Source organism: Mustela nivalis (assembly GCF_964662115.1).
Source record: "Mustela nivalis genome assembly, chromosome: 13".
Classification (NCBI taxonomy): Eukaryota; Metazoa; Chordata; class Mammalia; order Carnivora; family Mustelidae; genus Mustela; species Mustela nivalis.
The window spans coordinates 80,024,042-80,045,250 of NC_139032.1; the positions used below are offsets into that span (position 1 = coordinate 80,024,042).

At 37.1% G+C, this 21,209-nt stretch overlaps 1 protein-coding gene across 6 annotated transcripts in view; it reads left to right on the top strand.

The window, feature by feature from the left end:
- The window catches only part of CNTRL (centriolin), a 90,563-nt gene that overhangs the window by 4,348 nt on the left and 65,006 nt on the right, over positions 1-21,209 (top strand). For all 6 annotated transcript variants that reach the window (XR_014301931.1, XM_082695306.1, XM_082695307.1 and 3 more), the window contains exons 2-6: positions 3,193-3,434; positions 10,689-10,819; positions 14,272-14,402; positions 15,790-15,931; positions 18,474-18,660. Coding sequence is in view for 5 of the 6 variants with exons in the window: in XM_082695306.1 (XP_082551432.1) it covers positions 3,224-3,434; positions 10,689-10,819; positions 14,272-14,402; positions 15,790-15,931; positions 18,474-18,660 (802 nt within the window). In the remaining variant the exon portion in view is untranslated. The remainder of the gene's footprint in view (positions 1-3,192; positions 3,435-10,688; positions 10,820-14,271; positions 14,403-15,789; positions 15,932-18,473; positions 18,661-21,209) is intronic.

A 21,209-nucleotide genomic window follows, 5' to 3' on the forward strand; every position in this document is an offset into this window, starting at 1 on the left:
TAAGTGAAATAATGTATACGTGAAATAAAAATCACTTTTTAAAAACAAATGTAGCAGATTTTTTTCTCTTCAAACTCATCACCGTAAGAAGCTGCTAGATCATGAGTTCAGTGATGCTATTATATTAAATTTTTTGTTTTTCCTTCAGGAATTGCCTTATGTGCTATCCATTGATCAAGGTCATTTAGTGTTATTTATTCTGATCTAGTTTGTGTGAGGCACCATGCTAAGCTTTAGAGAGCAAATCAAACATGATCTGGACTCCTGAAAACTCAGCAATATGGCACGGTAATGAAGACGTGGGCTTTGAAATCAGATCAGGATTCAAGCCATGGATTAGCCAATTAGTTATGGGACTTTGAACAAATTACTTAAGCTTTTTAGAGATGATAATACCTATTCTATACAATTGTTATACTTAATCCTCCTAATGTGATGATACGTGTAAGAGCTTATCACAATATTTGACAGATGGTAAAGTTAATGTTCAACCCGGGAAAATTAAAACAAAGTGTAGCTGAAGAAATGGGTCCGATTTTCTGGTGAGATGTATTAATAATTCTCAAAGCAAGACCCATAGAGGAATTCTAGACATGTTTTGGGTAAGATCAGCATTCCTAGAATGACTGTATCATCAAGGAATGATATATCTCTTAATTATTGGTTAATTGACTGACTATATTAATGGCACCTCTCTTTTCTATATATTATATATGTTCCAACCATGTAACAAATAAGTTTCTTCATAATCCCAGCCTGTATAACAATACCTATGTACTTGTGAAGGTGTTCACACATCAAACCATTATAATATCTCATTCTAATTCCAATTTATATAGCATTAACATTGGAGCTGCCCAAAATCTTTGAACTGAAAACTTCTCTGAAAGTTAAAGATTTTGGGGGGCGCCTGGGTGGCTCAGTGGGTTGGGCCTTTGCCTTCGGCTTGGGTCATGAACTTGGAGTCCCGGGATCGAGCCCCACATTGGGGAATCTGCTCCTGCCCCCCCCCCCCCACCGCCTGCCTCTCTGCCTACTCATGATTTCTGTCAAATAAATAAATAAAAATCTTTTTTAAAAGTTGAAGATTTTATTTATTCATTTGAGAGAGAGGGAGAGTAAGCACAAGAGAGAGCACAAGTGGGGGTAAGAGGCAGAGGGAAGGGGAGAAGCAGACTCCTGCTGAGCAGGGAGCTCAATGCGGTACTTAATCCTAGGATCCTGGGATCATGACCTGAGCCAAAGGTAAACAGTCAACTGACTGAGCCATCTGGGTGTCCCAACTTTTCTAAAACTTAATTTGTATTTTGTCTTCACATTTTAAGACCGGAGAGTTGGGGAGATTATAGATATTGAGCAAAAATAAGATCATTGTTAGTACAGCCTTGCTGAAGACCTATCCCATTTTATAAGATTTTTTTGTCTAAATTTTGTCAAACTTGTGATTTTTGCAATGGTTATACTTACAAAAGTAACTTTACATCATGAAAATCTTTTTTGCATAAACCTGACCTTGTGCATTAGGACTCTTGGTGTTGAGGACTAATACAGCACAAGAAGATATCCTTTTGTTGAGGTACTAAATAAGTGCCTTTTATCAGTTCTTCAGAGTACTCCAATAGATAAAATTAATTATCTACTTTCTGCTAAGTTCTGCCCTAGGCCTGGAATAAATCAGTGAACAATATGCCTACTTTCATAGAACTTACATTCTACTAGATTAGTCACATGATTTGGCTTACAAATTAGTTTGAGAGGAAAACTGATTCTCACCATTACTATAGTGTCTCGCCTTGTCATTTACCATTCTGGGCTTTAATTTTCTTTTGAAAAGTAAAGGGATTTGACTAAGATCCCTTTCCTAATAAGTGCTTTCATTCCTTCTGGAAGACCTGAACTTCAACAAAATTGATTTTGTGGACAAGCAATAGTAGGCAAATGGGTTTGAAGCAATCAGATGTTCTTCTAATAGCATGAGACAAATGTGAATGAATATCGGAAACCCAATATTTAACAGAGGAGGCATATATAAAAACTATTCTATGATTTCATTTACATATAGTTCAAAAATAGATTATAGAGTACCTGGCTGGCTCAATCAGAAGAGCATGTGACTCTTGATCTCAGAGTTGTGAGTTGCCCCATGTTGGATGTAGAAATACTTAAAAATAAAAATCTTAAATAGTTAAAAAAAAAAATCTCTCGTATTGGAAATCAGGTTAGTAATTACCCATGTATGTTGGCTAATGATTGGAAGGGGGTACAAAGTGGCTTCTGGGGTTCTGGTAATATTCTGTTTCTTGATCTGGATACTGGTGGTTCACTGTATGACAGTTCATGGAGCTGTGCACTTACCATTCATGTGTTGTTCTATATGGAAGGAATGGGTGGAGTGATAAATTCAGTTTGGATGTGTTAAGTGTAGGATGGCAATGAAATATCAAGTAGACAGCTGGGAACAGGAGTCTGGAACTCAGAGAGAGGTTGGATTGCAGATATAAACATCAATATACAGGTGACATTGGGAGCCATGGGTGTGTATTAGATCATCTAAAGTGAGATTGCAGAGAGAGTCAAAGAGACTTAAGGAGTTCTGATATTTGAAGATTGGATACAGGACTATGAGTGAGCAAAGGAAGCTGAGGAGTGGCCACAAAGGTAAGGGGATACCAGGAGAATGTGGTGTCCCAGAAATGAAAGAAGAAACTCTAAGAGGAAGGAGAGAGTAGTTGTCAGTATTAAATACTGCTGGTTGTCAAACATTTCCAGCTGCCTACATTCTAGGACCCGTTTTGGGTATGAGGGATACTGTGATTAGTTTGGTCCAGTAGAGAAGAGAAAGATAGGGAAGACTTCTGGCTGGAGCATGTGTCAGTACAAGAGCCTCTGGAGGTTTCTTTCCCTCTGGCAATGTGATCAGCAGTGTTTGAAGCAGTGTCTGCTTCCATCAGCTTGGGAGTAGTATGGGTCCTAGCATCTGTAGCCTCTGAGTTTATAAGTTTGTCATCTTCAGAACTCAAGAAATAAGGGTACTTGACTGGCTTAATTGGTAGAATGTGTGACTCTTCATCTCGGGGTCATGAGTTCAAGTCCCACTTTGGGTGAAGAATGTAAAAAAAATTCTAGAAGTAGATAATAGTTTTGAGAGCTCTAAAAAATTGACCTTGTTAAATATGCTGAAAACTCTTACAGGTTTTGATGGACACCTGGCTTTATTCTTGCCATGAAGAAAGGTTCTCAGCGAAAGTTTTCCAATGCAAAGATGCCACCATCACCTCACTCTCCTAGTACACCATCCCTTATGTCCAGTATGAGATCTAGGTCACTTTCGCCTTTAAGTGGATCTGAGACTCTTCATTTTGGAGGACAATGGAATGAGCAAGTTGAGATTACAGATGAAAACACGGTGCTTTCAGACTACCAAGACCATAAAGGTAATGTTTTTCTTTTTTTGATTTTTTAAAGATTTATTCATTTATTTATTTATTTGAGAGAGAGAGAGAGAGAGCATGAGAGGAGACAGGTCAGAGGGAGAAACAGACTTCCCACCGAGCAGGGAGCCCAATGTGGGACTCGATCTTGGGACTCCAGGATCATGACCTGAGCCTCAGTTTGTTGCTTAACAAACTGAGCCATCCAGGTGTCCCAAAGGTAAGGTTTTTTAATCTAAGAATTTGAACACATATTCTAGAGTAGAGATGGAAAATTACTGAACTTACATTTTTGGTCCAAGTGAAATATATATCTTTGTACTAACATGACCTATTGTCATATACCTATACCGACAGAAAGCGTATAGGGACAGTGGAGGATGGAGGCCTCTGGGTGAGGGTGAAGCTGTCTAAAAGGGTTAGGAGAGGGAAGTTTCCCGAAAGAGGAAGCTTTATTTCCTGTGGTGGGAGAGTATATTAAAGCTCGTATGCCAAATTAGCCATCATCCTTGGTTAGAAGAAAAGCATATCTGTTGACTTCAGAGTGAAGTGCGTTAAATTCAGTACAAAAACGTGATCTACCCTTGGGTTGTTCCAGTCTGCTTATTGGCAAACTGTTTATCATGTCCTCATAAGGGACATGTATATGTTTCTCCAAGGTTTTGTTTTTATTTTTTTCATAAAAGCAGTCTATTCTTGTGGGAATCTGTTTTCAGAAATACATTATTTTTTTCTAAAAGACTATTTAAGGTAACTGAATGTGAATGAAAACTATGTGATTTCTTTGCTAATGAAATCACAGCTATCTCTCTGCTCAGTTTTGATTACTAAACTTGATCAGCGATTGAGTTTAAACTATACCCTTGCTGTCATTTGGTACACAGTTGACTCTAATTTGATTAATATTTTAGAATATTAGTCATTTTCTTTCCTAAAACAGCCCAAATTAAGGGAAAAAAGCATATAATTTTGAACCAAAATAAATGTAATATTAACTTATTATAAATAATCATAGGGAAACTTTGTCATACAGCCTGGATCTGAATGCAGCATTAATTTATTCTGACTTCTAAAGAAAGAATTTTCTTTTTAAAGCTGCTTTTGAAAATGTGAGACGGCTTTAGGAAGATTTGACAGCAACGTCCAGGCTTAGGATAGGGTGTGCTGTCCATGAAGTTACTACTTTGGGTTATTCTCTGTTTAAAAGAGCAACAAATTTGAGATTATCACCATTTAAAAAAAAAAAAAAAAGGATTTTTAAGAATTCTGGTGTTTCTGAAGTTTAGATTGGAATTAAAAAAAAAAAAAAACCCAAAGAAGCAGATTAGTGACAGTTTATTAAAACAAAATAAAACAAAAAAGCTAGGTAATTTAGCACTGTAAAAAATGGATAACTATTTTAAAAAACAGCAAAAACAAAACACTAGGGGCACCTGGGTGACTTAGTTGGTTAAGCATCCCACTCTTGATTTTGGCTTAGGTCATGATCTCAGGGCTCTGAGATCCAGCCCTGTTTTGGGCTCTGCTCTGGGTGTGGAGTTTGCTTAAGATTCTCTCTGTCCCGGGGCGCCTGGGTGGCTCAGTGGGTTAAGCCGCTGCCTTCGGCTCAGGTCATGATCTCAGGGTCCTGGGATCGAGTCCCGCATCGGGCTCTCTGCTCAGCAGGGAGCCTGCTTCCTCCTCTCTCTCTCTCTGCCGGCCTCTCTGCCTACTTGTGATCTCTCTCTGTCAAATAAATAAATAAAATCTTAAAAAAAAAAAAAAAAGATTCTCTCTGTCCCTTTCCTTCTGCACCCCTTCTCTCTCTCTACCTCTCTCTCTCTCTCCTTCTCTAAGGAAAAAAAAAAATATATCGCTAAAACTTCAATGCTGCATATGATTAAAAGTATAAATTTTGGATTCTTCTGCCTGGGTTCAAGTCCTGGACTTCCACATCATTAGACACAAGATCTTTTTAAAAATAAATGGAAATAGAGGCTCCTGGGTGGCTCACTGGGTTAAAGCCTTCGCCTTTGGCTCAGGTCACGATCCCAGGGTCCTGGGTTCGAGCCCCACATTGGGCTCTCTGCTCGGCAGGGAGCCTGCTTCCACCTCTCTCTCTCTACCTACTTGTGATCTCTGTCAAATGAATAAATAAAATCTTTTAAAAAAATGGAAATAATAATTTTTATTTTTTTATTTTTAAACAAATATATGCTCAATACATGGTTATTTATTTATTTTATTTTTTTTATTAACATATAATGTATTATTTGCCCCAGGGGTACACGTATGTGAATCGTCAGGTTTACACACTTCACAGCACTCACCATAGCACATACCCTCCCCAATGTCCGTAACCCAACCACCCTCTCCATACTCCCCTCCCCCCAGCAACCCTCAGTTTGTTTTGTGAGATTAAGAGTCTCTAATGGTTTTTCTCCCTCCTGATCCCATCTTGTTTTATTTTTTCCTTCCCTACTCCCCAAACCCCCCACTTTGCCTCTCAAATTCCTTATATCAGGGAGATCATATGATAATTGTCTTTCTCTGATTGACTTATTTCACTCAGCATAATACCCTCTAGTTTTATCCACATCATTGTAAATGGCAAGATTTCATTTCTTTTGATGGCTGCATAATATTTCATTATATAAATATACCACATCTTCTTTATCCATTCATCTGTCAATGGACAATTAGGTTTTTTCCATAGTTTGGCTATTGTGGAAATTGCTGCTATAAACATTTGGGTGCATGCACCCCTTTGGATCACTACATTTGTATCTTTAGGGTAAATACCCAGTAGTTCGATCGCTGGGTTGTAGGGTAGCTCTAATTTCAACTTTTTGAGGAACCTCCATGCTGTTTTCCAGAGTGGCTGCACCAGCTTGCTTTCCCACCAACAGTGTAGGAGGGTTCCCGTTTCTCCACATCCTCTCCAGCATCTGTCATTCCCTGACTTGTTAATTTTAGCCATTCTGACTAGTGTGAGGTGGTATCTCAATGTGGTTTTGATTTGTATTTTCCTGATGCTGAGTGATGTGGAGCACTTTTTTCATGTGTCTGTTGGCCGTCTGGATGTCTTCTTTGCCGAAATGTCTGTTCATATCCTCTGCCCATTTCTTGATTGGATTATTTGTTCTTTGGGTGTTGAGTTTGATAAATTCTTTATAGGTTTTGGATACTAGCCGTTTATCTGATATGTCATTTGCAAATATCTTCTCCCATCCTGTCAGTGGTCTTTTGGTTTTGTTGACTATTTCCTTTGCTGTACAAAAGCTTTTGATCCTGATGAAGTCCCAATATTTCATTTTTGCCCTTGCTTCCCTTGCCTTTGGCGATGTTTCTAGGAAGAAGTTGCTCTGGCTGAGGTTGAAGAGATTGCTACCTGTGTTCTCCTCAAAGATTTTGATGGATTCCTGTCTCACATTGAGGTCTTTTCCATGTTGAGTCTATTTTTGTGTGTGGTGTAAGGAAATGGTCCAGTTTCATTTTTCTGCATGTGGCTGTCCAATTTTCCCAACACCATTTGGTGAAGAGACTGTCTTTTTTCCATTGGACATTATTTCCTGCTTTGTCAAAGATTAGTTGACCATAGAGTTGAGGGACTATTTTCTGGGCTCTGTATTCTGTTCCATTGATCTATGTGTCTGTTTTTGTGCCAGTACCATACTGTCTTAAGGATGACAGCTTTGTAATAGAGCTTGCAGTCTGGAATTGTGATGCCACCAACCTTGGCTTTCTTTTTCAAAATTCCTCTGGATTTTCAAGGTCTTTTCTGGTTCCATATAAATTTTAAGATTATTTGTTCCATTTCTTTGAAAAAAAAAAAAGCGATGGTATTTTGATAGGGATTGCATTAAACATGTAGATTGCTTTAGGTAGCATAGACATTTTCACAATATTTGTCCTTCCAATCCACGAGCATGGAATGTTTTTCCATTTCTTTTTGTCTTCCTCAATTTCTTTCATGAGTACTTTATAGTTTTCGGAGTGCAGATTCTTTGCCTCTTTGGTTAGGTTTATTCCTAGGTATCTTAAGATTTTGGGTGCAATTGTAAATGGGATTGACTCCTTAATTTCTCTTTCTTCTGTCTTTTTGTGGGTGTATAGAAACGCAACTGATTTCTGTGCATTGATTTTATATCCTGACACTTTACTGAATTCCTGTACAAGTTCTAGCAGATTTGGAGTGGAGTCTTTTGGGTTTTCCACATAAAGTATCATATCATCTGCAAAGAGTGATAGTTTAACCTCTTCTTTGCCAATTTGGATGCCTTTAATTTCTTTTTGTTGTCTGATTGCTGAGGCTAGGACTTCTAGTACTATGTTGAATAGCAGTGGTGATAATGGACATCCCTGCCATGTTCCTGACCTTAGCGGAAGAGCTCTCAGTTTCTCTACATTGAGAATGATATTCACTGTGGGTTTTTCATAGATGGCTTTGATGATATTGAGGTAGGTACCCTCTATCCCTACACTTTGAAGAGTTTTCATCAAGAAAGGATTCTGTACTTTGTCAAATGCTTTTTCAGCATCTACTGAGAGTATCATATGGTTCTCGTTCTTTCTTTTAGTAATGTATGTATTACATGGATTGATTTGTGGATGTTGAACCAAACTTGCAGCCCTGGAATAAATCCCACTTGGTCTTGGTGAATAATCCTTTTAATGTACTGTTGGATCCTATTGGCTAGTATTTTGGTGAAAATTTTTGCAACTGTGTTCATCAAGGTTATTGGTCTATAATTCTCTTTTTTGATGGTGTTTTTGTCTGTTTTGGGGATCAAGGTAATACTGGCCTCATAAAATGGGTTTGGAAATTTTCCTTCCATTTCTATTTTTTGGAACAATTTCAGGATATAAGATATTAATTGTTCTTTAACTGTTTGGTAGAATTCCCCTGGGAAGCCGTCTGGCCCTGGGCTCTTGTTTGCTGGGAGATTTTTGATGACTGCTTCAATCTCCTTACTAGTTACTGGTCTATTCAGGTTTTCTGTTTCTTCCTGGTTCAGTTGTGGTAGTTTATACGTCTCTAGGAATACATCCATTTCTTGCAGATTGTCAAATTTGCTGGCATAGAGTTGCTCATAATATGCTCTTAAAATTGTTTGTATTTCTTTGGTGTTGGTTGTGATCTCTCCTCTTTCATTCATGATTTTATTTATTTGGGTCCTTTCTCTTTTCCTTTTGATAAGTCTGGCCAGGGACTTATCAACCTTATTAATTCTTTAAAACACCAGCTCCTGGTTTCGTTGTTCTGTTCTTCTGTTCTTTTGGTTCTATTGCATTGATTTCTGCTCTGATCTTTATTATTTCTCTCTGCTGCTGGGTTTAGGCTTTCTTTGCTGTTCTTTCTTCAGCTCCTTTAGGTGTAGAGTTAGGTTTGTGTATTTGAGACCTTTCTTATTTCTTATGAAAGGCTTGTATCGCTATATACTTTTCTCTCAGGACTGCCTTTGCTGTGTCCCACAGATTTTGAACAGTTGTGTTTTCATTATCATTTGTTTCCATGAATTTTTTCAATTCTTCTTTAATTTCTTGGACTGACCCATTCATTCTTTAGTAGGATGCTCTTTAGCCTCTATGTATTTGACTTCTTTCCAACTTTCCTCTTGTGATTGAGTTCTAGCTTCAGAGTGTTATGGTCTGAAAATATGCAGGGAATGATCCCAATCTTTTGGTACCTGTTGAGACCTGATTTGTGACCCAGGATGTGATCTATTCTGGAGAATGTTCCATTTGCACTAGAGAAGAATGTGTATTCTGTTGCTTTGGGATGGGATGTTCTGAATATATCTGTGCTGTCCATCTGGTCCAGTGTGTCATTGAAGGCCTTTATTTCCTTATTGATCTTTTGCTTGGATGATCTGTCCATTTCAGTGAGGGGGGTGTTAAAGTTCTCTACTATTATTATATTATTGTCGATGTGTTTCTTTGATTTTGTTATTAATTGGTTTATATAGTTGGCTGCTCCCATGTTAGGGGCATAGATATTTAAAATTGTTAGATTTTCTTGTTGGACAGACCCTTTGCATATGATACAGTGTCCCTCCTCATCTCTTATTATGTATGGTCTTTAGCTTAAAATCTAATTTATCTGATATAAGGATTGCCAGCCCAGCTTTCTTTTGACATCCATTAGCATGGTAAATTGTTTTCCACCCCCTCACTTTAAATCTGGAGGTGTCTTTGGGTCTAAAATGAGTTTCTTATAGACAGCATATTGATGGATTTTGGTTTTTTATCCATTCTTATACCCTTTATCTTTTGGTTGGGGCATTTAGCCCATTTACATTCAGAGTAACTATTGAAAGATATGAATTTAGTGCCACTTTATTGCCCGTAAGATGACTGTTACTGTATATTGTCTCTGTTCCTTTCTGGTCTACTACTTTTAGGCTCTCTCTCTGCTTAGAGAGAGAGATTTCCTGAAGGTATTTTCAGTATTTACTGTAGGCTGGTTTGGTGTTTACAAATTCTTTTAGTTTTTGTTTGTCCTGGAAGGTTTTTATCTCTCCTTCTGTTTTCAATGATAGCCTAGCTAGATATAGTATTCTTGGCTGCATGTTTTTCTCATTTAGTTCTCTGAATATATCATGCCAGTTATTTCTAGCCTTCCAGGTCTCTGTGGATAAATCTGCTGCCAAAATAATATTTTTACCATTGTATGTTACAGACTTCTTTTCCCGAGCTGCTTTTAGGATTTTCTCTTTGTCACTAAGACTTGTAAGTTTTGCTATTGGATGATGGGGTGTGGACCTATTTTTATTGATTTTGAGGTGGGTTCTCTGTGCCTCCTGGATTTTAATGCTTGTTCTCTTTGATATATTAGGGAAATTCTCTATTATAATTTGCTCCAATATACCTTCTTCCTCTTCTCGCTTTCTTCTTCTGGGATCCCAGCTATTCTAATATTATTTCATCTTATGGTATCAGTTATCTCTCAAATTCTCCCCTCGTGGTCCAATAGTTTTTTGAGTAATTTTTATTTTAAATGTACAAATTAAATTGTAAGTGTAAAGTATATAGTACAAGCTTGGCACAGAACTAATATTTGTGAAGCATAACTTACTGACATTACTGTAGATGTATGCAATTATTATAAAGCTACATAAAGTAAAATATTATTAAAACATTGCAGTTATTAGAACTAACCAGCTCTTTTTATATTTGTATGGCTTAAAAAATATTTTTTGGTTATATAACATCAAAATAATTTGTTTTTCAGAGATGTCCTGTTCTACTGATGATGATCTGTTTCTGTCATTTCAGAAGCTGATTCACATGCAGGAGTTCGATATATTACAGAGGCCCTTGTTAAAAAACTTACTAAACAGGACAATTTGGCTTTGGTGAAGTCTCTGAACCTTTCACTTGCTAAAGATGGTGGCAAGAAATTTAGGGTAGGTTACCAGCATTTTTTAAAAAGTTTTCTCTGTTAAAACTAAAAATTAAAAGATTTTATTAGATTTATAGTATCATCTCATCCTAATGTCACCTAATTTGTAGAAGACCTTGTATTGTTTCCAGTGAAAGTTCTGTATCATAAGTATGACATCTTCACATTCATAAGCTCTTATTATTCTATACATTACTGTATTCTTTCTAGAGATGGGTTGGCAAACTATAACTTATAGGCCAAATCAGGCCTGCCACCTATTTTTGTAAATAAAACTTTATTAGAACACAGTCACACTCATTTGTATACACATTGTCTGTGGCTGTTTTTGCAGTACAGTAGCAGGGGTAAATAGTTGTCAAAAAGACCTTATGGCCCATAAAACCAAAAATATTTACTATGTGGCTTTTTCGATAAAAAATTTGCTGATCTCTGCTCTGGAGTGTTTATTACTTTATTTGTAAACTGTACACATGAACACATTGTAAAAGACAACTTAAACTTTTTAATTGGAAAACATATAAACTTAGATGTCTACTACATTAGTCACAAAAATTAATTCCAGAAGGTTGAAGATTTAGTGAAACCAGAACAAAACCCACAAAAATGCTTATAGAAGTATTAGGAAGGAATATAGGAGGGTATATTTTAAATCTAAAGAGTTGGGAAAGCCCTTTAAGCAAGCACCAACCTTAATGCCACAAAGAAAAATATTGGCAGATTTAGTGTTCATAAAGATTAAAGTGTTTAATGAAAGATATCTTTTAAAAAGTTAAACTCTCAGGGAGTGTTTTCAACATATATAACAATATCCATATAATATAGAGAGCTTATACAATTCAGTAAGAGAGACAACTCAGTGGAAAATGTGCAGAGGATATGAACAAGGCATTCACAAAAGTATTATAAATGGCTAATAATAATATGAAAATATGTTTAACTTTATTAATATCAAAAAATAGGAAAACAATTGTTTGATAAGATTTTCATTCTTGTATGTCAATGGACAAGAATTAAAAGGATTATTTCAGTGTTCAGAAAGATGTGGGAAGTGAGTATTATCATATTGTCTTAGTGGGACTACACAAAGCTCCTGCATTTTAGAAAGACAGTTTGATATAATTTATCCAAATATCAAGTCTGCTTATTTGATTCAGCAATTGAGTTTATACTTACTGAATTTATATTTACTAACCCAGCAGTTCTACTCCTTGATGTCTATTCTACCAATATTACATGCACAGTATCCAGAAGTATCTATATAGTCATTTTTTTAAAAGATTTTTATTTTATTTGACAAGGAGAGTGAGAGATCACAAGTAGGCAGAGAGGTAGGCACAGAGAGAGGGGGAAGCCGTCTCCCCACTGAGCAGAGAGCCCGATGCAGGGCTCGATCCCAGGACTCTGAGATCATGACCTGAGCCAAAGGCAGAGGTTTAACCCACTGAGCCACCCAGGCGCCCCTATGTAGTCATGTTTATTAAGCATTATTTAAAATAGAATAAATTGGAAATAACCAAAGTTCTATCAATAGGGAACTGGTTAAATAAATTATGGTTCTGTAGATGATGAGGTACTATTAAGTTTCTTTAAAAAATAAGTTAGAGCTCTATGTATTAATGTGGGACAATGTCTGCAGTGCACTTAATGAAAAAAATTCTAAAACATTTTGTATAGTAAGTTCTAAAAATTCTGTTTTTCTATATGTGTTTATATGAATGTAAATGAATAGAAAGATACAGATGTTTATATGTCAGCCTCTTAACAATGGTTACCTTTGATCAGTGGGATTTTTTTTAGGGGCCTGGGTTCTTCATAAAGAGGGCTTCTTACGTTTCGTTTGAAATTTTTATTAGAGTATATTTACGTCTTGTGTAATTAAAAAGGAAAAAGGAGACATTCTGGAGTTTACAAATTGCAAAAATGAAATCAGAGTAGTAAATATTTACTGAATGGTTATTATATGCCAGGCATTATGTTAGGCTGTGGGAATAAGTATCCAGGTAAATAAGCTTAGTTTCTGATCTCTGGGAACTTAGAGCTTCCTAGAGGAATGCCTGGGATTAAGAGGAGAAATAGTGAAGGGGAGGCAGAGAGAGAGAGAAAGCACCCCCAGGAGAGGCAGACCCAGTGAAGAAGTCTGAAGGGGCTATTAGAACAGAAGATCTAGGAGTATGATTAATGGAGGCCAAAGGAGGGAGAATTTCAAGCAGGAATGGATGATATAAAATGTCACAGAATCATTAAATAGGATGAATACTTAGAAGTCACTTGAATACTACATCAAAAACTACTGATGTACTCAATGCTGACTAAATGAACATGATGATTAAAAAAAAATTTTTTTTTAAGACATGATTCAGAAAAAAAAAAAGCCTTTTGGATTTGGCAGTTAAAAAGCCCTTCTATTTCTCAAACCAACCAAATTCCGTCTTTTAGGGCCTTTGTATTTTTCTACTCTGCCTGTTACTCTGCCCCAAGATATTCACACAGCTGGTTTCTTGTTATTAAGGTCTCAGTTCAGTGTACTTCCTCTGTGAGGCCTTCTTTTACCACCCAGTTGCCATTAGCTACCTTCTCCATGACTCATTCTTTTCAACAACAAATATTTCTTCAGTGTCCAATGCGTGCCAGGCATTTATGCCTATGCAGTGAACACAGCAGACAGATCTGCCACCTTGGTGCCTTGCATGCTGCCCCATCACGTTATCTTTATTTTCTTGTTAGTACACTTCAGTTGAAATGTTGTTTATGTAGGGGCTTTCTCTGTGAATGAAAGCAAGAACCTTGGTCTCCTTACTCACCAGTGTATTTCTAGTACCTAGAACAGCCCTGGCGCATAATCCATGTTTGATAAATATTTGTGGAATGGGTGTGTGGATGACCATCTTGGGGAGAGCTATTTGAATACATGGTAAAAGCATAAGATATTTTGCCTTCCCAATAGAATAAATGGAAGGCAGAAGGAGCAAATGTACACAATTCTTGTGAGAACGTGGTCTAGCTCACTGGTATCCATTGCCCAGTGGTACATGTGGTATGTAGTAAGTATGACGGGTATCCATGAAATAGTGATGTTTTATACTTGAGGGGGAAGATCCAGGAGTGAAAGAGATTAAAGATGCAAGACCGTGGAGGGAGAAGGTAGATGAGGTTGTATAAGAGGATAGTACCTAGCTCAACTTCAAGGAGAGGTGGGAGAGGCTTAGAAAAGTTGACGTGGACTTGTTGGATCATCTTGATTTTATTGATACATGGGAAGTGTTGTCCACTGAGGGGCAAGGAGAGCTTCTATTCCTGGGTGAAGGAAGCTGTAGCAAGGGATTGTCCAGGAGAGCAGGAAGCATTTATTATTCTCTGGTGACTGATCAAAACAGCCCCTGATGCACATAAATACACGTACTTTATGTTAAGGTGCCTGTCATATAAAGTATTTATTCATTTGTTTCCAATTAGTATATCGAAAATTTGGAAAAATGCGTTAAACTTGAAGTACTGAATCTCAGCTATAATCTAATAGGGAAGATTGAGAAATTGGACAAGCTGTCAAAATTACGTGAACTCAACTTATCATATAACAAAATCTGGTAAGTAAGTGCTTCTTTAGGTAGCATTGCAGTGGTGTCTTTGTTGAAGAGGTAGGTCGATGTTGCCCACATTACTGAATTGCAAGAGTTCTTTGAAACAGCAGGCACTTGGATCCTCATTCAGTGCTAGTCTAGCCCTTCACATGTGATAACTGCTTTCATGTTTTGGCACTGCTGAAGTACAATATAATATCTTTCTAGCATTATCAAAGAAGGAGATACACGAACACCAAATTTTATTTTAATTCCATTTTGACAGGAACTTTTCACAGATAGAGTCTTTGATCCACTCACTTCCTTATTCCATTAAGAAAGTTGACATGAAGCAGTGTTTTAACCCTGTCATTTTGATCTTAAAGATATTTCAATGTATTTTGATCCTATGTGTTTATCCTGATGTTCTTTGTTTATTGCTAAAATACACTCAGTTATGCTTCCATTTCATAATATGTATTACTTGAGAAATAAACATAATAAAACTGACAGTAGCAAAAACCACACATAGAACACTTATTAAAAACAAAATGATGCAATTATCAAATATTAAAAATCTTTATACCTGTATACTTCCCCCCACCTTAGACTTGGAAGATATTGTAGCCAACAAAACAAAACCGCTAACAGTGGCAGCAGCTCTAATATGGCAGAAAATGAAAGAGGGGAAAAAACGAAATCAAATCCTTAATGTGAAATTTGTATAAAAAATTAATCCTGATAAAAATAATTTCAGTAAAATAAAAATAAAGAAGTTTGGAAATATTTGTCCATAGAAAATTTACCAGGGACTTAAAATGACAATTAAATTGTAATCAATTAAATTGGGAAAATATCTTATCAGTGAAAATTCATCAATATGAATGATAAATGTTTTATTGATTTAAATATTCTAACTAAAATATTTATGTTCATAAATAGAGTATTCTAGAGAGTCCATCAGTTCAAAATGGCAGACATACCCTGCTGTGTCATAGCTAATCTTTTGGTGATGACTTAGGGTAATAAGGATATCTCTTGTACAGGGCTGTGTACACCATAGGAAAGTGTACTGTTGAGTGGTTCAGTTCTCCCCTGGCTGTCCGCTAGTACTGCTCCTTGTGCGTAGTGGTAATGCCATGGATAGACTCTCCTTTTCTGTGTTGTGGGATCCTAAAGTCTGATAGTAAGATAGGTAGGATTCCTAGACCCAGTAATGAAAAGTTGGCAGCTTAGCTGTTCTGGTCAATTTCTGTTTAGCCACTTTTGTTTGGTTCTCATTTATAAAAAAGGTTAACAAATTATAATTACGAAAGTAACCCCACATAAAAACCAAGGCTATTATTCTTAAGCAAACAGTTGAGGAACTCTGTTATTGTATTTACTAAATTTGATTTTATCCTTTGGTTTCCAGCAAAATTGAAGGCATAGAAAATATGTATAATCTGCAAAAGCTAAACCTTGCAGGAAATGAAATTGAACGTATCCCAGTATGGTTAGGGAAGAAGTTAAAATCTTTGCGAGTCCTCAATCTGAAAGGCAACAAGATATCATCGGTAAGTTATTCAAAGTAGCAAGAATTTTTTTTTTCCAAATTTTTAGACTTGTTGAAAAAATATTAAAATATAAGTTTTTGAAAAATGAGATTTCTTGGAACACTTGGTTGGCTCGGTCAGTTAAGCATCTGTCTTCGGCCCAGGTCTTGATCCTAGGATCAAGCCCCACATTGAGTTCTCTGCTCAGTGGGGAGCCACTATCTTCCTCTCCCTCTGCTGCTCACCCTGCTTATGCTCTCTCTCTCTCTCTGTGTCAAATAATTAAATAAAATCTTTTTTTTTTTCCAAGAGAGATTTCTTCTTTGAAGTTTCTTGGTCCTTTGACCAGACATCAAATTTAGGCATAACCTAGGACTCTAGGGTAATTAAATGTAGGGATTTCTGTTTTTGCCTGGTTCCATGGTAACTGAGAGTTGATCTCTTAGGATTTTTGCATCTATCATTTCATTTGAGCCTCAGAAAACTTTACTTAGAGAGGCAGTAAAGGGATTATTTTTTAAATACTATCAGTTAGGTAGTACCGTCTTTTGCCCATTTTCAGGTTAGGTCTCTTACCCAAGTCACACAACTTGTGCCAGAGTCCAGGTCACTGAATGCCAGAAACCGAGTTCTTTTTTTATTTTTTTATTTTTTCAAACTTATGAATTAAGCTTAATTATAGTGTCAGGTGTTTTAAGAGTTATTGTCAGTGTCAGGTTTAATCCCTAGCTCTTTATTATGGAGCAACTTTGTTATCATGGCTTGCATAATCTAGTAATCGTGTATGCTTTCCTTTGGAGTATAACTTATTATTTTCTTCTATTTATATATTAGGTGTTTAATAAGTATTTGGTAAATAAAAACATTAATTTACTTAATCTATATTAAAATTGAAAAAACCATACTTAAAGAACATCAGTCATAGAGAAGACAGTAAAAGATATGCTTTCTAATATGGGTCTAGACCTGCCTTCTGTGACCTTGGAAAAGCCCTTTATCTCTCCAAAACACATTGTTTAAATTGGAGAAAACAAACCCTACCCTGCCTTCTTTGCGAGGGTGTTATGGGGCTCAGATAAAATGATAGATGTGAAAATGTTTTAAAAACTTTAAAACACTAAATATCTCCTTAAACCTTCACCAGTGGAAGCCAATAATGATGAACAACATTTGTTTAATTACTGTGCAGGTTGCAATGTCTATGCTTTCTTATTTCATCTTTATAAAGGTCTGGTAAGGTGATTCTGTACCATTTCACTGCAACAGTCCAAGAGCCTCAGAGCCCAAACCCTCTACCATGTGGCATAGCATGACCTTGGAGCTCTTGAGGTGTATGCTGTGATGCAAAGAGGTAGCCGTGAATCTAAAATTTACTGTAAATATTCCTCCAAGTAGTCGATTGTTAGATAGTACTCAGGAAAATCATTTATTTAACAGGAAAATCATTCAAAAATATTTATTAATCATTTCTAATTTTTCATGACTTTCTCATCCCAATTTATATTTGACATTGGCATCAGTAAGAGTGATATGCATTCACTTGTGAAAGATTTATTTATACGGGGTATTAGGAGTAGTATTTCTCAACCTTTTATTTTTACTTAATTATTTCTTAAACGATTTTATTTATTTGATAGAGAGAGCGAGAGAGGGAATGCAAATAGGGGGAGTGGGAGAGGGAGAGGCAGATTCCCCACTGAGCAGGAATCCTGATATGGAGCTCCGTCCCAGGACCCTAGGATCATAACCTGAGCTGAGGTCAGACGCTTAATGACTGAGCCACCCAGGCATCCCTATTTCTTAACCTTTTAAAGTTCCTCTTTGTATAAACATAAAAATCTTCTAGAAATGTGAGTATCCTGGGGACATCTGGGTGGCTTAGTGGGTTAAGCCTCTGCCTTCAGCTCAGCTTATGATCTCAGGGTCCTGGGATAGAGCCCTGCATCGGGCTCTCTGCTCAGCGGGGAGCCTGCTTCCCCCCCCCCCCCACCTCTGCCTGCCTCTTTGCCTACTTGTGATTGCTGTCTGACAAATAAGTAAATAAAATCTTTTTAAAAAAATGTGAGTATCCTGTATCATTACTAATTTCTTTTAACTATCAATTATAACTGTTATCTGAAGATTCTCCAAAATCTTTCTTATAGCCATTTATATTTTTGATGTGTTCAGTCAGTATAATGCATAAATAATATGTTTAAAGTTAAATGGATGAATTCAAATCCTGTTTTGTTCATTTGTAAGCACTGAGCTTTGGGGAAGTTATTTAACTTCTTCTAACCGTAATATCTTTGTCTACAAAATTAAGATGTTGTTTCTATCATAGATTGTTATGAGGAGTCATAAATGAAATGGCATATGGAAAATGCCTAATACTGCCCTGATACACTATAGATACTCAAATACTTTCCATTCCTCCCCTCACACCACTAGTTTTGGATAATAGGTTCTATGAATAGGTTCCTTGCCGTGTTGGTAGCAATTTTCTTGATTATTATTTTCTTTAGGTATGTTTTATTATTTTAAAACTAAATTACACTAATACTAATGTTATATATCATTTCAGCTCCAAGATGTAAGCAAACTGAAACCACTTCAAGATTTGACATCTCTGATCCTTCTTGAAAATCCAATTGTGACCCTTCCTCATTACATGCAGTTTACTATTTTTCACCTTCGCTCATTAGAAAGTTTGGAAGGTCAGCCGGTGACTACTCAGGACAGACAAGAAGCTTTTGAGAGATTCAGTTTAGGTAAAGTGACATTTAAAAAAACTAAATTGGGGCGGGGGAGGAATTTATGTTGAGAAGTTATCTGGAAAAATATATTGAAGTTTGAGCTTTATAATGCTATTAAAATTTTTTTGGAAAATACCCCCATAAATAAATTAGCATAAGCATCATTATACAACAATTATACATTAATATCATTAAGGATTAAATATTTATTGAGCACGTACTGTGAGCCAGGCATTATATCTGGCACTAAGGGCACAATGGTGAATAAGACATATGGTATGGGCCTCAATGTAGATTGTATTTTAATGGAAAAGAAAGACAAAAAGCACGCAAACCCAGATAAAGTAGCAGAGGAGAAAACCCCCTTTGGGCAAAGGTGGTGTAAAGAAATGACTGTCTGAGGGGCGCCTGGGTGGCTCAGTGGGTTAGAGCCTCTGCCTTCGGCTCAGGTCATGGTCCCAGGGTCCTGGGATCGAGCCCCGCATCGGGTTCTCTGCTCAGCAGGGAGCCTGCTTCCTCCTCTCTCTCTGCCTGTCTCTCTGCCTCCTTGTGATCTCTGTCTGTCAAATAAATAAATAAAATCTTTAAAAAAAAAAAAAAAAAGAAATGACTGTCTGAGAAGTGACATATAAGCTGACGACATAGGTAGGAGAAGATTAGCCATGTAAAGAAAGACATTCAGAGAGACGACCAGCTTGCACTTTCAGGTTGGAAAGCTGCTGGTAAATGAAGGAAGTAAAGGTTCAGTATGACTGGATGATAGCTCAAGAAAAAGTTGAGAGAGCTGGGGGAAGGGAGAGATGACACAGGGACTTGTAGCTTGGGTTTTATTTCAGGTAAGGTAGGAAACTATTAGGAATTTTTAGGCAGCAGTGGGACGTGATCACTTATTAAGAAGATTATCTTGAGTATATAACTTAGCCTGATGAGCACTGAGTAATGCATAGAATTCAATCACTATATTGTGCACCTGAGACTAATAGAACACTGCATGTCAAGTATACTGGAATTAAAATATTTTTTTAAAGATTATTTTTTAGTGCAGAATGGAGAATGATTTGGAGCAGGACAAATGGAGATAAGGGGACCTGTTCAGAGGCTATTGCAGGAATCTAGGCTAGAAGTGTTGGTGGCCTGTATTTAGATGGTGGATGTGGAATAGATCAGTTTTGGAAGTAGAATCAGCCGAAGGCAGCGGCTTAACCCACTGAGCCACCCAGGTGCCCAGCAATACTTTCTAATGAATTGGGTAATTCCCAGGCTTCTGGCTTGAGTAAGTGGTTGGATTGGTGATATTATGTATACAAAAGGGAGACTTTAGAGTGGTGAGTTTGAATGTCTGTGAGACAACCTTGAAGAGGGTTAGAAATGTGAGCCTGGATTTCAAAGAGTTATAAATGTGATGGTTGTCAGCCTCACAGGGATTTTTAATCCCACTGGAATTGATTGGCTTTCTCAGTCGGGTTGAGAAGAGCAAGGTGAGCCATTTAAGGAGACTGAGAAAGAGAGGCTGAGTAAGCAGAAACCCAGGAAACAGTGGGTTGTAAAAGCCCCAAGAAGATTTCATGAGAGGAAGTGGTTAGCTAGGTTGAATGTTGCAGAGAATAAAGAAAAAGTAAGATGAGGACAGAGAAGTGCTTTAGATAGGCAATACATAATTATCTTAACCAATGCAGTTAAGGAGTGGTTCGAACAAATGATCCAAGAGTGAATGGAAGGGACACATTTGGGTGAAGGTTTGAAATTTCCTCCCACAATTTCTCTCTCCTAGTACCTAATAAATGGATTTTTAAAAAGAGTTTAAGTTAGGGACGCCTGGGTGGCTCAGTAGGTTGGGCAGCTGCCTTCGGCTCAGGTCATGATCCCAGCATCCTGGGATCGAGTCCCACATCGGGCTCCTTGCTCAGCAGGGAGCCTGCTTCTCCCTCTGCCTCTGCCTGCCATTCTGTCTGTCTGTACTCGCTCTCTTGCCCTCTCTCTCTCTGACAAATAAATAAAATCTTAAAAAAAAAAAAAAAAAGAGTTTAAGTTAAAAAAAAAAATTCACCAGTAGCTTCCAAACCAGGAAATGGACAGAAGCAAATGTAGTAAACCTCAAAGCTAGTAACCAGAGAAAAGAGCATATTTGAGGGTGGAGTGGAGAGACCAGTATGGCTCAATTCTTATGGTCCTTGAAAAGACAAGATGATATCAGAGAAAAAGAGGAAAGATTGTCTCTTGATAAGAGGTACTCTAATTCAGGAGGGAGCAAAGATGTGTGCATCTCTGCAAAGATGCCAAGTTTTGTTGCTTTGGTGGTGCGAAAATGAGAAAGTTCCTATGGGTGGGGTCTCTTTTCTCAGTGAAAAATGAGGTCGTCAGCTGAGAAAGAAAATGGAAGGACTATGGGAGATTTGAAGAGAAAGAAAAAAGTATGAAATAGCTATTTTAGAGCATTGGGAAATGTGTCTGTAGGTCCAACCATTTGAAATTGGTGTTAGTCCACTTTGGTTTACAAAAACAGTTTGATACAATCCTTGAGAAATATGGTAAATTTTTATTAGTTTGGATCCCCCCAACTCAGT